This window comes from Rosa rugosa, chromosome 7 (genome assembly GCF_958449725.1).
Source record: "Rosa rugosa chromosome 7, drRosRugo1.1, whole genome shotgun sequence".
Taxonomy (NCBI): domain Eukaryota; kingdom Viridiplantae; phylum Streptophyta; class Magnoliopsida; order Rosales; family Rosaceae; genus Rosa; species Rosa rugosa.
In genome coordinates this window covers 26,835,912-26,849,506 of record NC_084826.1, presented here as the reverse complement: position 1 = coordinate 26,849,506, position 13,595 = coordinate 26,835,912, and the positions used below count along the sequence as shown (strand labels likewise).

General features: G+C 42.8%; 1 protein-coding gene and 1 long non-coding RNA gene across 3 annotated transcripts; one reads left to right on the top strand and one right to left on the bottom strand.

Moving 5' to 3' along the window:
• The first annotated feature begins 734 nt into the window (after window positions 1-734).
• Window positions 735-1,437, top strand: LOC133721629 (ubiquitin-ribosomal protein eS31 fusion protein). Its single transcript, XM_062148296.1, has one exon. It carries the CDS (start codon window positions 800-802, stop codon window positions 1,268-1,270), a length of 471 nt encoding a protein of 156 aa, XP_062004280.1. The 5' UTR covers window positions 735-799; the 3' UTR covers window positions 1,271-1,437.
• Window positions 1,438-3,447: 2,010 nt separating this feature from the next.
• Window positions 3,448-4,817, bottom strand: LOC133721630 (uncharacterized). 2 transcript variants are annotated; one of them, XR_009852279.1, is made up of 3 exons: window positions 4,382-4,817; window positions 4,178-4,262; window positions 3,448-4,006 (listed from the first exon to the last, which is right to left on the bottom strand). It is a non-coding gene; the product is annotated as an uncharacterized LOC133721630 (long non-coding RNA). The 2 variants fall into 2 exon arrangements; XR_009852278.1 differs by having other exon boundaries at window positions 4,178-4,257; window positions 4,382-4,799.
• Window positions 4,818-13,595: the final 8,778 nt, after the last annotated feature.

Below are 13,595 nucleotides of genomic sequence, written 5' to 3'. Positions count from 1 at the left end.
TCCCGGTGGTTCAAGGACATGCATCGTTTCTACAGGCCGGTCAGATAGCTTTCCAACTAGTTGTGGAAGTTGTGTTTTCTGTTCCCGGATTCTAGAGCTAAGGCGCTGTTTGTGACCAAATTTGACGGTATATGGCAGTCTGGAAGGTTGCGAACCGGGCAAGGATCCTTTTTCTATTATGGGGGCAGGTTCGGTACTTTTCTGACCGGTTCCGATGACTCCTCCTCCGGTTCTGGGCTCCTGGGATTGGGGGCTTCAAGGTGTGCGGCGGTGGATGCTCGGATTTGAGGGCTACGAAATTAGAGTTTCAGGGTTAGAGCTTCGTGCTGATAATGTGTTTTAGGGAATCGATATTTGAGAAAGAATTCGCTGTGCTTTCATTGATAATAGGGGCCTCTTTATATAGAGGATTACAAGCATATAATCAGAGTTGTACATGGAAACATAATTGTACAATGATTGGATATCTACTAGGATTCTCCGAGATTATCTCTAACCATAACCCTATTACAACTAGAGCAAATAACCTAGAGTTTGGGCCAGATATATATTCTGGATTTACTTCAACAGAAACCGAAATTTCAAGCATTGAGAAGCGCACACAGTTTGATTCAGAGGGGACTATAAACCAACACATGCAGTCCGATGGGCTTTGGGGTCCATTTCGTGTTACCCAGGGACCAAAACGTCATTTCGCTGCAGACCCTAGCGTCCAGTAAAACCCCTAAGCGCCTCTGATCTCAGTCTGAGAGCACAATTTGAGAAGTTGAGAAAGAAGGCGCAGCCGGCGGCGAACAAGATGCAGATCTTCGTGAAAACCCTAACGGGGAAGACGATCACCCTGGAGGTGGAGTCGTCGGACACCATCGACAACGTGAAGGCCAAGATTCAAGACAAGGAGGGCATCCCGCCGGACCAGCAGAGGCTCATCTTCGCCGGAAAGCAGCTCGAGGACGGCCGAACCCTAGCCGACTACAACATCCAGAAGGAGTCCACTCTCCACCTGGTGCTTCGTCTCCGAGGCGGAGCCAAGAAGCGTAAGAAGAAGACCTACACCAAGCCAAAGAAGATCAAGCACAAGCACAAGAAGGTCAAGCTCGCCGTCCTCCAGTTCTACAAGGTCGACGACTCCGGCAAGGTGCAGAAGCTCAGGAAGGAGTGCCCCAATGCCGAGTGCGGCGCCGGGACCTTCATGGCCAACCATTTTGACAGGCACTACTGTGGTAAGTGTGGTCTCACCTATGTTTACCAGAAGGCCGGTGGCGATTGAGTCCAAACGCTCCGTTTTGATCCTTTAACTAGTATCAGTGTTATCAGTATTCATGGGGAATTGAACAGATGCTTTAATTTCAAGGTTAGAACTTGTAATCCTCTTTGTTGAGGTTTATATTGAGAATTTTGAATCTGAAGTTTAATGGATAGTTTTTGTTAAATTTATTTACCTGCCTTACAATATTGGATGGGTGAAATTCAGTAATTGCTATTAGATTGTCGATTTAGATTGTGTTTCTTTTGAGTCAATTCTTGGCTGGATCTGTTCCTACAATTACTCGGGACGTGATTGTTATGTGCAGTCCATTTTGCCTTTTGAAATTGTTTCCCTTTTTTCAGGTTGAAGTCATTTAGCCTTTTAAACTGGGTTCCTTCTGGGTTAATTTGCTATTTGCTGTTCTTGTAGCATTTGCTTTTTGTTTCAATCAAATGAGTTTTGACCGCGTCAGTTCTTTCATTTGCTGCTAAATCATTTCCACTGTCAGCCATCTGGGTTCTTTGTTTTGTTAAAATTGTGGTCTGTTAGATAGTTTTGCCAAGATTAGGGACACTAGGGAGTAGAACTCTTGAAGTAGTTACAGGCTTATAGCTTACCCCACATGGTCGAATATCAAAGATCATTGATTAGGGAGTAGAACTAGGTTTACGTTTCATGGTCGAATGTATATCAAAGATCATTGATTATCTCGGTCTTCTAGTCAATGGGCAATTCCATGTTGACAGAGCATCTCTTAGTTGCAAATTATCTTTTGACTTTGAAGTTCTCTCCCTCCACTAGTCTAGTGGCCAGAATGCGATTCCTTGATGTGTAATCTGGTGTTTAGTGAAAGTAGACCTGGCTGGATGAGGAATACAGCCAACTTTTGAGACTGTTTGAATAAATATGAACATTGTGATACATGTCTATCATCACTCTGGTTATTTTCATAGCAGTACTGTGCCTGCCCTCCTCTTGTTACAGTCTTAGAATTGTATTAGGATTACAAACTTCTGATGGATCCAGAGCAAAGTACTACATTCTTTCATGAGAGCACCTCAAGATAGTACTCTATTCTTTCAATATGGCTCCAATCCCTTGAGCAATTAACAACATGATAAGCAAATAGAAGATTGCGACTACATAAATATTTGCTCATTCTGTGGCTGATTTGAGAAATTGTAACGCAACACCAAAGGGAAGCATAGGTACATCTCCAGAAAGAAAGGCGCAAGGATTGCTGTAGCATGTGTTGTATCAATTATTGATTTATAATCAAAACCTACTCTTTATAGAAATACAACTGTACTCATGCACACCTTATGCAAAGGTTTAGGGAAGCACATGAGGCCGAGAACAAGAGACTCGGAACAAATTGGCAAACTACCTAACTACAGGTTTAGTTTAGTTTTTCTCTTGAACCATAACTGCCTTTGTTTCCTTTCTGCCCTCAATGTAATAGCGTTCTCTAAATGTAGCCAGATGAGTGTAATAGGCAGGAGACACTGCAGTTCAAGTATCAAGCATTAGTGGAACAATCAGCAGAAGCATGACTTGTATGAAACTAAAAGCACAAGCGTAGGAAATTAACAGGGAGAAGGAAACAGAACACATTCACATTAGCTGAGAAGAATCAGAAGATCATTCAGTAGTAACACTCCACCAAAAGGGAGAAGGAAATTACATGTAAAGCAGTAAAGAACAATTGTCATCAATTAGGTCCTAAATATTTATCCTTTATCCAATCTCTTTCAACCTATTTGCATGGCTTCCACCTATTTACTACAGCACACATGAAACAATTTTACTATCCTGCCTTTTCATTAACAAAATCTGTGAAGATGCAATATATATGGAGCTAATGTAAGTCGACATGTCTATACATGGGCCAAGAACCCTGCAGGCTAGGTCTATTCTCTCGTCAGATACTGTGTATAGTATTGTTCACAACCACTTGATATGGGGATTGGGACACAGTTGTTTACTCATTCCTTCAATCATATATTCGCAAAAGCAATAGAGAAAACAACTCTGCTAGAATCACAAACAAGTACTAAGACAATACACGCCAGATTACCTCCATCAGATGCAACCTCATGTCACAAGGTCGAATTATTTCCAATGCGTGCCATTACAAATTTTGAATAATTATTCAATACATCAGCAGCAGATTGATTTTTCTCTTCAATCTAATTTTTTTTTTGGGTCCAGCTCTTCAATCTAAATTATAAAAATAAAAATAAAAACCAATCAAGAAGGAAGTTAAGTCCTGTTAATTAAGAACTATGCTCATCAAACTTCAACAGCAATAAGTCAATAACTAGTTTCTTAAACGAATAAATGTAAGTGGCAGAACTAAGTATAGGCACTACACCAGTTCAGCCTGAATCCAAAGCTGTTTGAGGCATATGAAGTATGAACTTTATCATGTTCCAAATGTCTACAATCACCTAATATAGTATATACACTGACAAAAGCAATAAGAGTGGTGAAATGCGTAATTAGAATACACCTGTTCCTGAGTCATGGTTCTTACTGTCACCAAATGTTTACAATCACATAAATCCCCTTGCTTTATAACTAAAACCGCAAATGGAGTGTAAGCACTCCCCATTCAAACAATCTACAATATAGAAATGCAATATTTCCCCATTCTGCGGCATAGTAGATTCCCAAACAATTGAATCATGCAAAGTGTTTCTCCTTCCCCATTAGCTTCAGATACTCGGCCTGAGATGGTGATGATATTTAGAGAACCTGAGATATCAATTGCAACAGATACTCACCCCAAAGTCCTCAATTAATAACAACAGATATCAATTGCAGCATTACATAGCTATGTCAATTTTAGTAAAATTGCAGGGCACTTTTAGAATCATTGTACAAATTACTAACAAAGCAAAAACCATGCATTCATGAAATACTTACCCTGGGCTAACTCGAAACAGACATCAAGTCCCCGCAGATATCAATTCCAAATGGCTCTAGCAATTGAGATTAGGGAGACCCTGGGCTAATGAAATATTGACGATACATGAGAAGAAAGAAATCATCCAAAAGTTGCAAAATACCTAAAGAATTGAAGAAGAATGATCCATCTTGCTTTTAATTTTGCACCTGGATCCAGCATACCTTTGACGATATGGGTGAGAGAGCGAAGGATGTGGGCAGACGAGGCGGTGAAAGAAGAAACAAGAAAACCATAAGGACAATTTTGCCAGTCTTCAACCTTGATTGATACCTGCAAGTCGACTCAAATGTGATATTGCAGATGCACCCAAGTCCACCTGAAAAACTAACCTCTGGTATCTGGCTTTATTCGTAGGTACTTGATCCAAATACTCTGCTAACTGATGGTTTTGCTCAATAGGAGTATCAACAGGTTGACAGTCAAGCATACTTATTTCTGCCAGCAAGTCGAGAACATACTTCCTCTGACTCAACACAATACAATCCTTCCCACGAGCAACTTCAATTCCCAAGAAATATTTCAAAGTGCCCAAATCTTTCATCTCAAATTCAGAAGATAACTGACCTTATAACCTCTGAATCTCCTCAAAGTCATCACCTATCACAACCATGTCGTCAACATAAATAATCAAGGCAGTCACTTTACCACACCGATGCTTAAGAAACAAGGTGTGGTCTGAATTGCTCTGCCGGTACCTAATTTTCTTCATGAACTTGGTGAACCTGCCAAACCAAGCTCTGGGAGACTGCTTCAAACCATAAAGAGACTTTTTCAATTTGCACACCACCTGCTTTCTAGTAGAAGTACCATATCTAGGAGGCAAATCCATATAAACCTCTTAATGTAGATCACCATGCAAGAATGCATTCTTAACATCAAACTGTTGCAAAGGCCAATCAAGATTAGCAGCTAACAAAAGAAGTACCCGAATTGTGTTAATTTTGGCCACTAGTGCAAATGTCTCATCATAATCCACTCCATACTTCTGCGTATAGCCTTTAGCCACTAATCTTGCCTTGTATCTGTCCACTGAACCATCAGGATTGTGTTTCACGGTGTACACCCACCGACAACCAACTGTCTTCTTCCCAGGTGGCAATGATACTAACTCCCACGTACAATTCTTCTCAAGAGCATCCATCTCGACTGTCATTGCCTGCATCCACTTCTCGTCCCGCATTGCATCCTGCACTTTACTAGGAAGTGATACAGAAGATAATTGATTCACAAAGGCTACATACGATTTAGACAACCTATGGGTAGACACATAATCAGCTACAGGATACCTGGCCTTATCATTCAAAATTTGTTCATATTTCTTTGGGGGCTGACCACAAGTGGAGCGTTCCGGTAAGACTCGTGTTTGAACCTGTGTACAATCGACTAAAGGAACAATACTACTAGACAAAGGTGGGTTAGGGGACAAAGGTAAACTACTACGTACCTCAGGTGAAGACTGAACAGGGGAGACCACTGATGGAGAGAGAGAGACTGAACAGTTAGGAGCTTCTTCTTAAAGGGTAGACAATTCAGCAATTCTCTTTTCTGTTTCGGAATTCACAATGCTCTGTTCGGCAGTTGCATGGCGAAGGGTAGACGATTCAACAATTGACTTTTCTGTTTCAGAACTCGCAATGCTCTGTTCTGCAGTTTCATGGTGATGGGTAGACGATTCAGCAATTGCCTTTTCTGTTTCAGAACTTGCAATGCTCTGTTCGACAATTGCCTTTTCTGTTTCTGCAGGAGTGTCGTTGGTTTCCGGGCCACTAGACATTTCCTCTTCACTAAATGATCGATCGTTTGAGATAAAGCGATCGATCGTTGGTCCTGTTTGGTACTGTCCTTCATAAAAAAACACCCTGCTCCCCCTGATTATGAGTTATAGAAGGTGGAAAGTAACATGTATCCTCACTGAATGTCACATCCATGGTGACATAAAATCGTTGAGAGGGAGGATGATATATAACACTTGTATCCTTTCTGATGAGTCTCATACCCAACAAAGACACACTTGAGAGCCTTTTCATTTAACTTGGAACGTTGGTTCTTATAAAGATGGACATAGACTACACAACCAAAGACACGAGTAGGAAGGGTATTAAGAGATGGGATAGAGACATAACTAGACAATACCTCAAATGGAATACGACCTTGAAGAGAGGAAGATGGGAGACGATTAATAAGATGGAAGGCACACAACACTGCCTCTCCCCAAAGGTATTTAGGCATATTAACACTAAGGAGAAGGGTGCGACCCATGTTTAACAAATGACGATTCTTCCATTCAGAGACCCCATTCTGTTCTGGTGTTTATGGGCAAGTGGTTTGGTGAATAATTCCATGAGATTAGAAGTAATCACGAAATGAATGATTAACAAACTCCCCCCCCCCCCATTATCAGACCGAAATATCTTAATACGAGCATCATATTGGGTACGGACAAGATTATGAAAAGTTGTAAAAGCAAAGAAGACTGCATCTTTTGACTTAAGTAGAACAACTCAAGTCAATCTTGTGAAATCATCAATGAATAAAACAAAATAACGCATTCCAGAAAGGGTTGAATGTTTGGAAGGTCCCCATAAATCCGAATGAATCAATTCAAAAGGCATTGTACTAGAATGAAAACTGGAAGGATAGCTAGACGTATGACTCTTAGCTAAAGCACAAGTCTCACAATGCAAGCTAGACTCCTTTATTCCCAAAAACAGAGAGGGCATGGACTTCTTCATACCACCAAAGGATGGATGGCCTAAACGGCGATGGCACAACCACAACTCATTCAACCGATCAGAACTCAATGTCAGGGCAACAGGGTTTTGCATACTTGTCGGTGCTTGTGACTGTCCTGCGTACAGGCAATCCAAATGAAACAGTCTCTCCCTCAGGTCTCCCTTGCCAATTATCACCCGAGTGCACAGATCCTGAAAGATGGCATACATAGGATAAAAGGTTACAGAACATTTGTTTTGTGTATTCAACTGAGACACAGATAAGAGATAATGAGACAGAGATGGTACAAAGAGAACATTATGAAGAGTAATGGAAGGTGTAACCTAGACAGACCCAATTCCTAAGACCGGGAAAGACTCACCATTGGCATTAGAGACATGTGTTATGGATGGGGATGACAACTTAACAAAATTAAGTTGTATTATTTACTTGCTCATCCTTTTCCACAAATGAAATCATGGTAGTGATGTATATTAGTTATATAAAGTACCTCTTTGATGAGATCACTTAGTGCAGCAACACCAAGGACAACCAACAGCAGCGTACATACGATTTCTGCTCTCTCAAATTTCTACATATCTTCCCCACAAACCTGGCAAATGGAAAATCAAAAGAATGTTAGAGCTCCGAAATGCTGTCCAATACATGTAATCATTTTCATATTCGCAATGCGGGGGCAGCACATAACTTGTCTATGTCATATATATTAGTCCATGGGTGGCCGCTGTTGTTTCCCCAACATGCCACAGAAATGCATGCTGTTTCATTGAATAGAAATCCTAAACCACATACCAAAAGCTGAAATTGCACATATAGCTTAATGACATAGTCATGCAGGTTTCAAAAGCAAATTCATGCAACCGTGAAGATCCTTTTCGCAAAATTAGATCAAAGGGTATGGAAACTAATACTTTGTCAGATAGCGAATTACAATTCAGATTACATCAAGTGGAAAGTCAATACGAGACTCAAAACCATATGAGCAAAACCATATTGCTGCTAACCAAGTAACCAAAAGGTCAAGTATCATACCAAATCCAGATTCTGTAATGGTATCACATATCCATGTCATTGTCATCGCACCACAGACCAATAACATACTTGTCAGCATCACATGCTTGACCCTGCAATATCCCAGAAATACAAACATCTTCAATACATAACATCACATTGGCAAGATACCAGCTTCTTAGCAGGAACAAAAAATCTCTATAAGTTGAGGATCAGATATGTTGAATATAGTAAAATGTAATAAGACCATGAAATTAAAATAATTAAAAGTAAAAAGATCCATGCTAAGTGCATGGTGGAAAAGATAGCATAGGCAGGCTCCACAATTGCAAAGCCAAGAGACATCCACCATCTTGAATAGATAGAAACAACACTCCCAGGGTTCAAAATCTTGCTTTAAATACTGATCTAAAGTAATTTATTGCAAAATTATGTGAAAAAGAACTTGGCTTACTGCTTGAGATAAAAACGAGACACACATATAACTCTTAATCTTCTCTTGACCATCTAAGCCTTCTTTCCGCAGCTTTACTAGGGAGGGGACGACATAACAGAATACCTGTACATTAAGTTTTGTAATTTCAATATCTCAAAGAATTAAGTACCTTCGTATCTTTCATAGTTTCATTAGTTAATTTGAGTGAAATTGAGGAAATAAACTGAAGTCATCCACAGAGCCTATAGTAAATAAGAGCATATAAAACAAACATCTATCTATGACCAGGATATCTAACAATAATAAATATATCTAGAGAAGAAGAGGGAAAACTACTTCATTTTGAGCTGACGAGATAAAGTCACAACAGAATAGTGAAACACATTGTACATGCTTGTACTCTCAATATCAAAGATTGAAACAAATATTTGTACCCAAAAAAAAAAAAAGATTGAAACAAATACAAATAACCATTTACTTTTGTTAGTTGCAAAAAGGTGTATATCCAATCTACAGGGAAGCTGTAAAAGATATGCGCTTAGTTAGCAGAAATTAAAGTTAACTAGCTGAAGTAAACCTGTATGATAATCGATGCTATAATTTGAGGATTGATTCCAAACTGGGACAAGGACATTTTAAGCTCTGTTGTAAAATCGTCGAGCTCATCTGCAAATAAAGGGACAGAGGGAATAACTTAACAATAAGAACTAGTAAACATGTATGAATATAAGATATCAAAAATCAAAGTCTGACTATACTATGAGCATCAATTACTCACCAACTGATCCCGAGACAAACCTAAGATAATCCTGAGGTATCAACCTTCTATCAAACCCAGGCAGAGTAATGAAACAACCAACACGACTAATCACAATCAGTACTGCTGTCACAAACAACCTCCTCCAAATCTCACTCTTGAAGAACGCAATCTTCTTCAAGGAACGCTGGCATCCCCAAATCTTCACCCATCTATAATTAAAACCCTAAAATTGAAAACCCCCAAAATTCTTAGGACCCAAACAGAAAACAAAGAATTCAGTCGCAGTGACTCACCATTAACGAGATTAATTCATATTGAAACCTGTTGTAGAGGATGCTTTGCCAGATTGAAATCTTCTGAGATCTTAGAGAGCTCGAGAGAGAGAGAGAGCTTGCGGGTGGAGGTGATAGCGCCGACGAGGGGGTGGAGGTGGTTAATGAGGGAGAGAGATAGTAGCGGGAGTGAGCGGAGAGGAAGGCGATGGTGGCCGTGGAAAGAGAACGGGAGAGGAAGGAGGAGAGGGCTAGAGTTTCAGGCAAGAGTGAGAGAGAGAGAACGATGAAACAAGTAGGAAAAATAACTAAGTGTGGGGGGAATGAAAATTTTGTTCCCCGCGTTCCCGAAAGTTTTTAACTTAGTCTTTCCGCGTTTTTGTAAATTTTTGAATCAAAGTATAGACATCGGTCAACAGTAATAAACGATGTCAATTATATGCATATAAATCGGAATTTGAGGAATCGATGTTAATGATAGTTTTTTACATCGCGTGAATTTCTCACCGATGTAATTGTTGTGATGTCTAAGAGCAAAATTCTAGTAGTGGAATTAGCGATTACCATCAATCAGCAAGGATTACGGACCAATCAGCATTTAATGTCATCATTATAATTGATATTTCTGTTGTAATTCTCTCCCTATATAAAGAGACTATGAAATGAAATGAGTAGACCAATTCCAATTCTCAATTTACTTTTACACGTTATCAGCACGCTCAGAGCCAATAGCCAAGAAAAAAAACCCTAATTTTCTAGTTTCTTTCTCCTTCCCGTAGAAAAAAAATCAAAACCCTAGAAGAAAAAAAAACATTTTCTTCTTTTTCTGCCGCCACCAACAACAACAAAAAAAAAAATTCTTCTTCCCCGACCAAGACCCCCGCGCCTACGCAGGCCAGCACGCTGCCAGCCCCAGCCCCCCCCGCCTGCGCGCATCTACCTTGCAGCCCCGCCTGCGTGTATCAACCCAGCAGCACAAGCTGCAGCCTCCAGTTCGTTATCTTCCCTGCATCAACGACCGTCCAAGAACGACCAGATCACCTTCTTCTACCGTCGTTCAGATCACGACAGTGCCCAGACCCAACCTGCTCCAAATCGAATTCCGAAAACCTCCAGCCTCTGCCCCGCGCCCTTGGAACAGACCGAGCTCGAGCCCCGCCGCCAGCCTTCACAGGCCCCCAGCCCGGCCTCTGCCCTTCACCACCGCTGCTGTTACCTCCGCAAGCCTCCAGAGCCTCAAAGCTTCCGCCTTGCATGTCCAGGTCCCAGGAGTACACGGCACTTCCACCAGCCTCTTGCCCAGCGCATCGCTGCCTCCACACCAGAAAACCATAAGAAAGAAGAGGAGGCGGAGGAGGAAGAGGGAGAAAAAAAAAAAAAAAAAAAAAAGGCGGGTTGACCCAGCCCAGCAAGAAGAAACAAAAAAAAAAAGAAAAAAAAAAAGTGAACCGGCCCAAAGAAAAGGTCAGGCCCAGAAAAAAAAAATTTCCGGCCCAATTAAAAAAAAAACAAATGGGCCTTGAGTGGTGACGGAGCCCAGTAGAAAAAAAAAAGGCAGGTGTACATACTATGGGAGTCTTCACTAGTTTTGGCACTATCGGCCGGGGCCCATCGGTACTCCCAAGTGCTATGCCGTGGGCCGGGTTCACGACCCACCATGGCGGGGCTCATATGGGATGCCTCTGGGCACCCACGGCCCGGGGTAAGGCTAGCACAGCCCATCTAAGTGCACAACAAGAGGGCTGATGTGCCATCAGAAGAACAACCTGTTTCCCACATCGAAGATAGAGGAGACTACTTTCCTGTGCTCGAGTATAAAGGCATTAGCACAACCACCTTTTACAGGTAATAACTCCTTCACCCACTATTTATATAGTTCACTGTGTATATTGGCATCTTACTCAGGCATCGGAGGGGCATAAACCGTCCGGTGTACGGTTTATCCCTCTAATGCTGTGCTCTTGATACAGGATCGAGAATTTGAATCGGTATCTCTCGAGATATAGCATTCTGTGTGAGGTACCCCGGGAAAGCCACCAGAAACATTGGCGCGCCAGATAGGGGCCTAGAATCATGACCGAGTAGGAGGAAGAGGCAGGTGATGGTAGAAGTGTCGCCAGGGCACTGATATTCTCTCCTGGTACATCATCAGCAGTGACGCCGGGTATCGGAGATGTGCATGGTCTCGGATCCTTGGACCTGCAGAACGCAGAGGATCCACCGGTCATCGAAAACCAAGTGACCCAGGTATCAGAGCTGGAGTCTGTGCGAGCAGAGATCACAGCCTTCCGGGAACAAGCCAGGATCGATCGGGAACAATAAAGAACCGATAGGGAAACAAACCTCCTTTCGCAGCAGAGACTGCAGGAGTTGGAAGATGAAAACACCGCACTGGCCCGAGCACTAGACCGAAGGCATCAGCATAATGAGGCACTCACCCAGGCCCTAGCTAGGGCATCCCAGGTAGCAACAGATGTAAATGCTGCCCCAGTAACGGGAGGCACCGGCCTCGCTTCGTCCCCTTCTACGAGAAGCGGTCGCCGAGTGATCCGAGTAGTGGTAGACTTGTTCCCGGAAAATCTGATGCATTTGCCACCACCGCCATTACCACCGCCAGTTCAAAGTGAGCCACCGGTAACCGATCCAAACACGGCGTTACTCTTACAAGTGAGCAACTCCTTGCATGCCCTGCAGGCAAGGGTAGAGGCAGCAGAGAATAGGGACACCTGGAGGCCCCTGACCACTTACGAGGACCGTCCGGGCCCTTTCACTCAACAGGTCAAGGGCACCATTCGAGCAAACATATCAAAGCCACTAAAGATTGACTATACGGGAATTGGGGATCCGTACCAGCACCTATAGGCTTTCCGCTCGCAAACCAGCGCTAAGGGATACACGGATGAGGTGTGTTGTAATATGTTCCAGGAGACATTGTCAGGGGAAGCTTTGAGTTGGTTCTGCGAACTGCCGACCGGTTCTGTAGGGAACTTCAAGGAGCTGGCGGACAAGTTCGTAGCCCGATTTATCTTATGTACCGATGGGATGCATACCCCAAAGATTCAACAGGAGGAGAATGAAACTTTGAAGTCCTTCGTTAACAGATGGCAGGCGGCTACCGCTAAGTGCCGGGACCTTAACAAGGAACTGGCGCGGAGAATTTCTCTACAGAATTAACCATCACCCCCCAGCTAGCTATGATGAGCTGATGGCTACGGCCATCAGGCACGCTCAAGCCGAATTCGAAACGTACGGGGATAACGTCAGACCAGAGCTAAGGGTCTCCACCCCGGCCCCGGTGGTCAGGGATGAGCCACGAAAAAGGGAGTGGGTCCATAATCAGGACCGATCACCCCACAACTCAAGCAAGAGAAGCAAGGAGTCATCATCCAGGTCTAACAGTTATGTGACCCCACAGCCCCGCCGGGAAGAAAGATCACAGAAAAATCCGCGAAGACCACCACCTCCCCGGTATGAGATATTTACTGTCCTCAACGCTTCGTACGAAACTATATGGAACGAGAACAGAGATGAGATACTTGGACCACAACCAAGGAAGTTCCCGAAGAGTAAACTTACCCAGCAGGATACTGGAAGGTTCTGTACGTACCATGAAGACGCCGGGCATAATACTAACCTCTGCATGGCTTTAAAGAACACGATCGAATCACTAATTTAGAGGGGCAAGCTTCAGCGATACCTACCCGCTAAAGAAATAGGAGCTATCGACGTATACGGCCAAATATTCACGATCCACGGTGGAGGCCTAAAGGATTTACTTCCCCGGAGGAATAAGCGAAATTCCAGTTTCAGCCACCCGGAGGTGTTCAATTTCCATAAGGCCCCACAACAAGACGGCGACACTAGGTGGAGATCCATCACGTTCCTGCAGGAGGATGAGGCCGATCTGAAGATGCCTGTAACGCCCCAAGCTGCACCTCACCATCTTAAGCACGTCACAGTGCCGCGAGTCTCTAAAACATAAACCGAACGCTCGATTTACATCCTAGAGAACCGCTAGGCATTTTGTTTGAAAAACTTTTTGTACAAACACAGCAGAAGCTACAAATATTCTTGAGGTGAAAAACTTGAGTTGCTGAAATCTATTTCATTCGTCCAGAACTTGGATAAAGGCTCACACAAGGTTGAATTTCACTTGAAGAGAA

Coding starts and splice junctions, on each gene's coding strand:
- LOC133721629 (XM_062148296.1), top strand. CDS start 800: ATGCAGATCTTCGTGAAAACCCTAACGGGGAAGACGATCACCCTGGAG.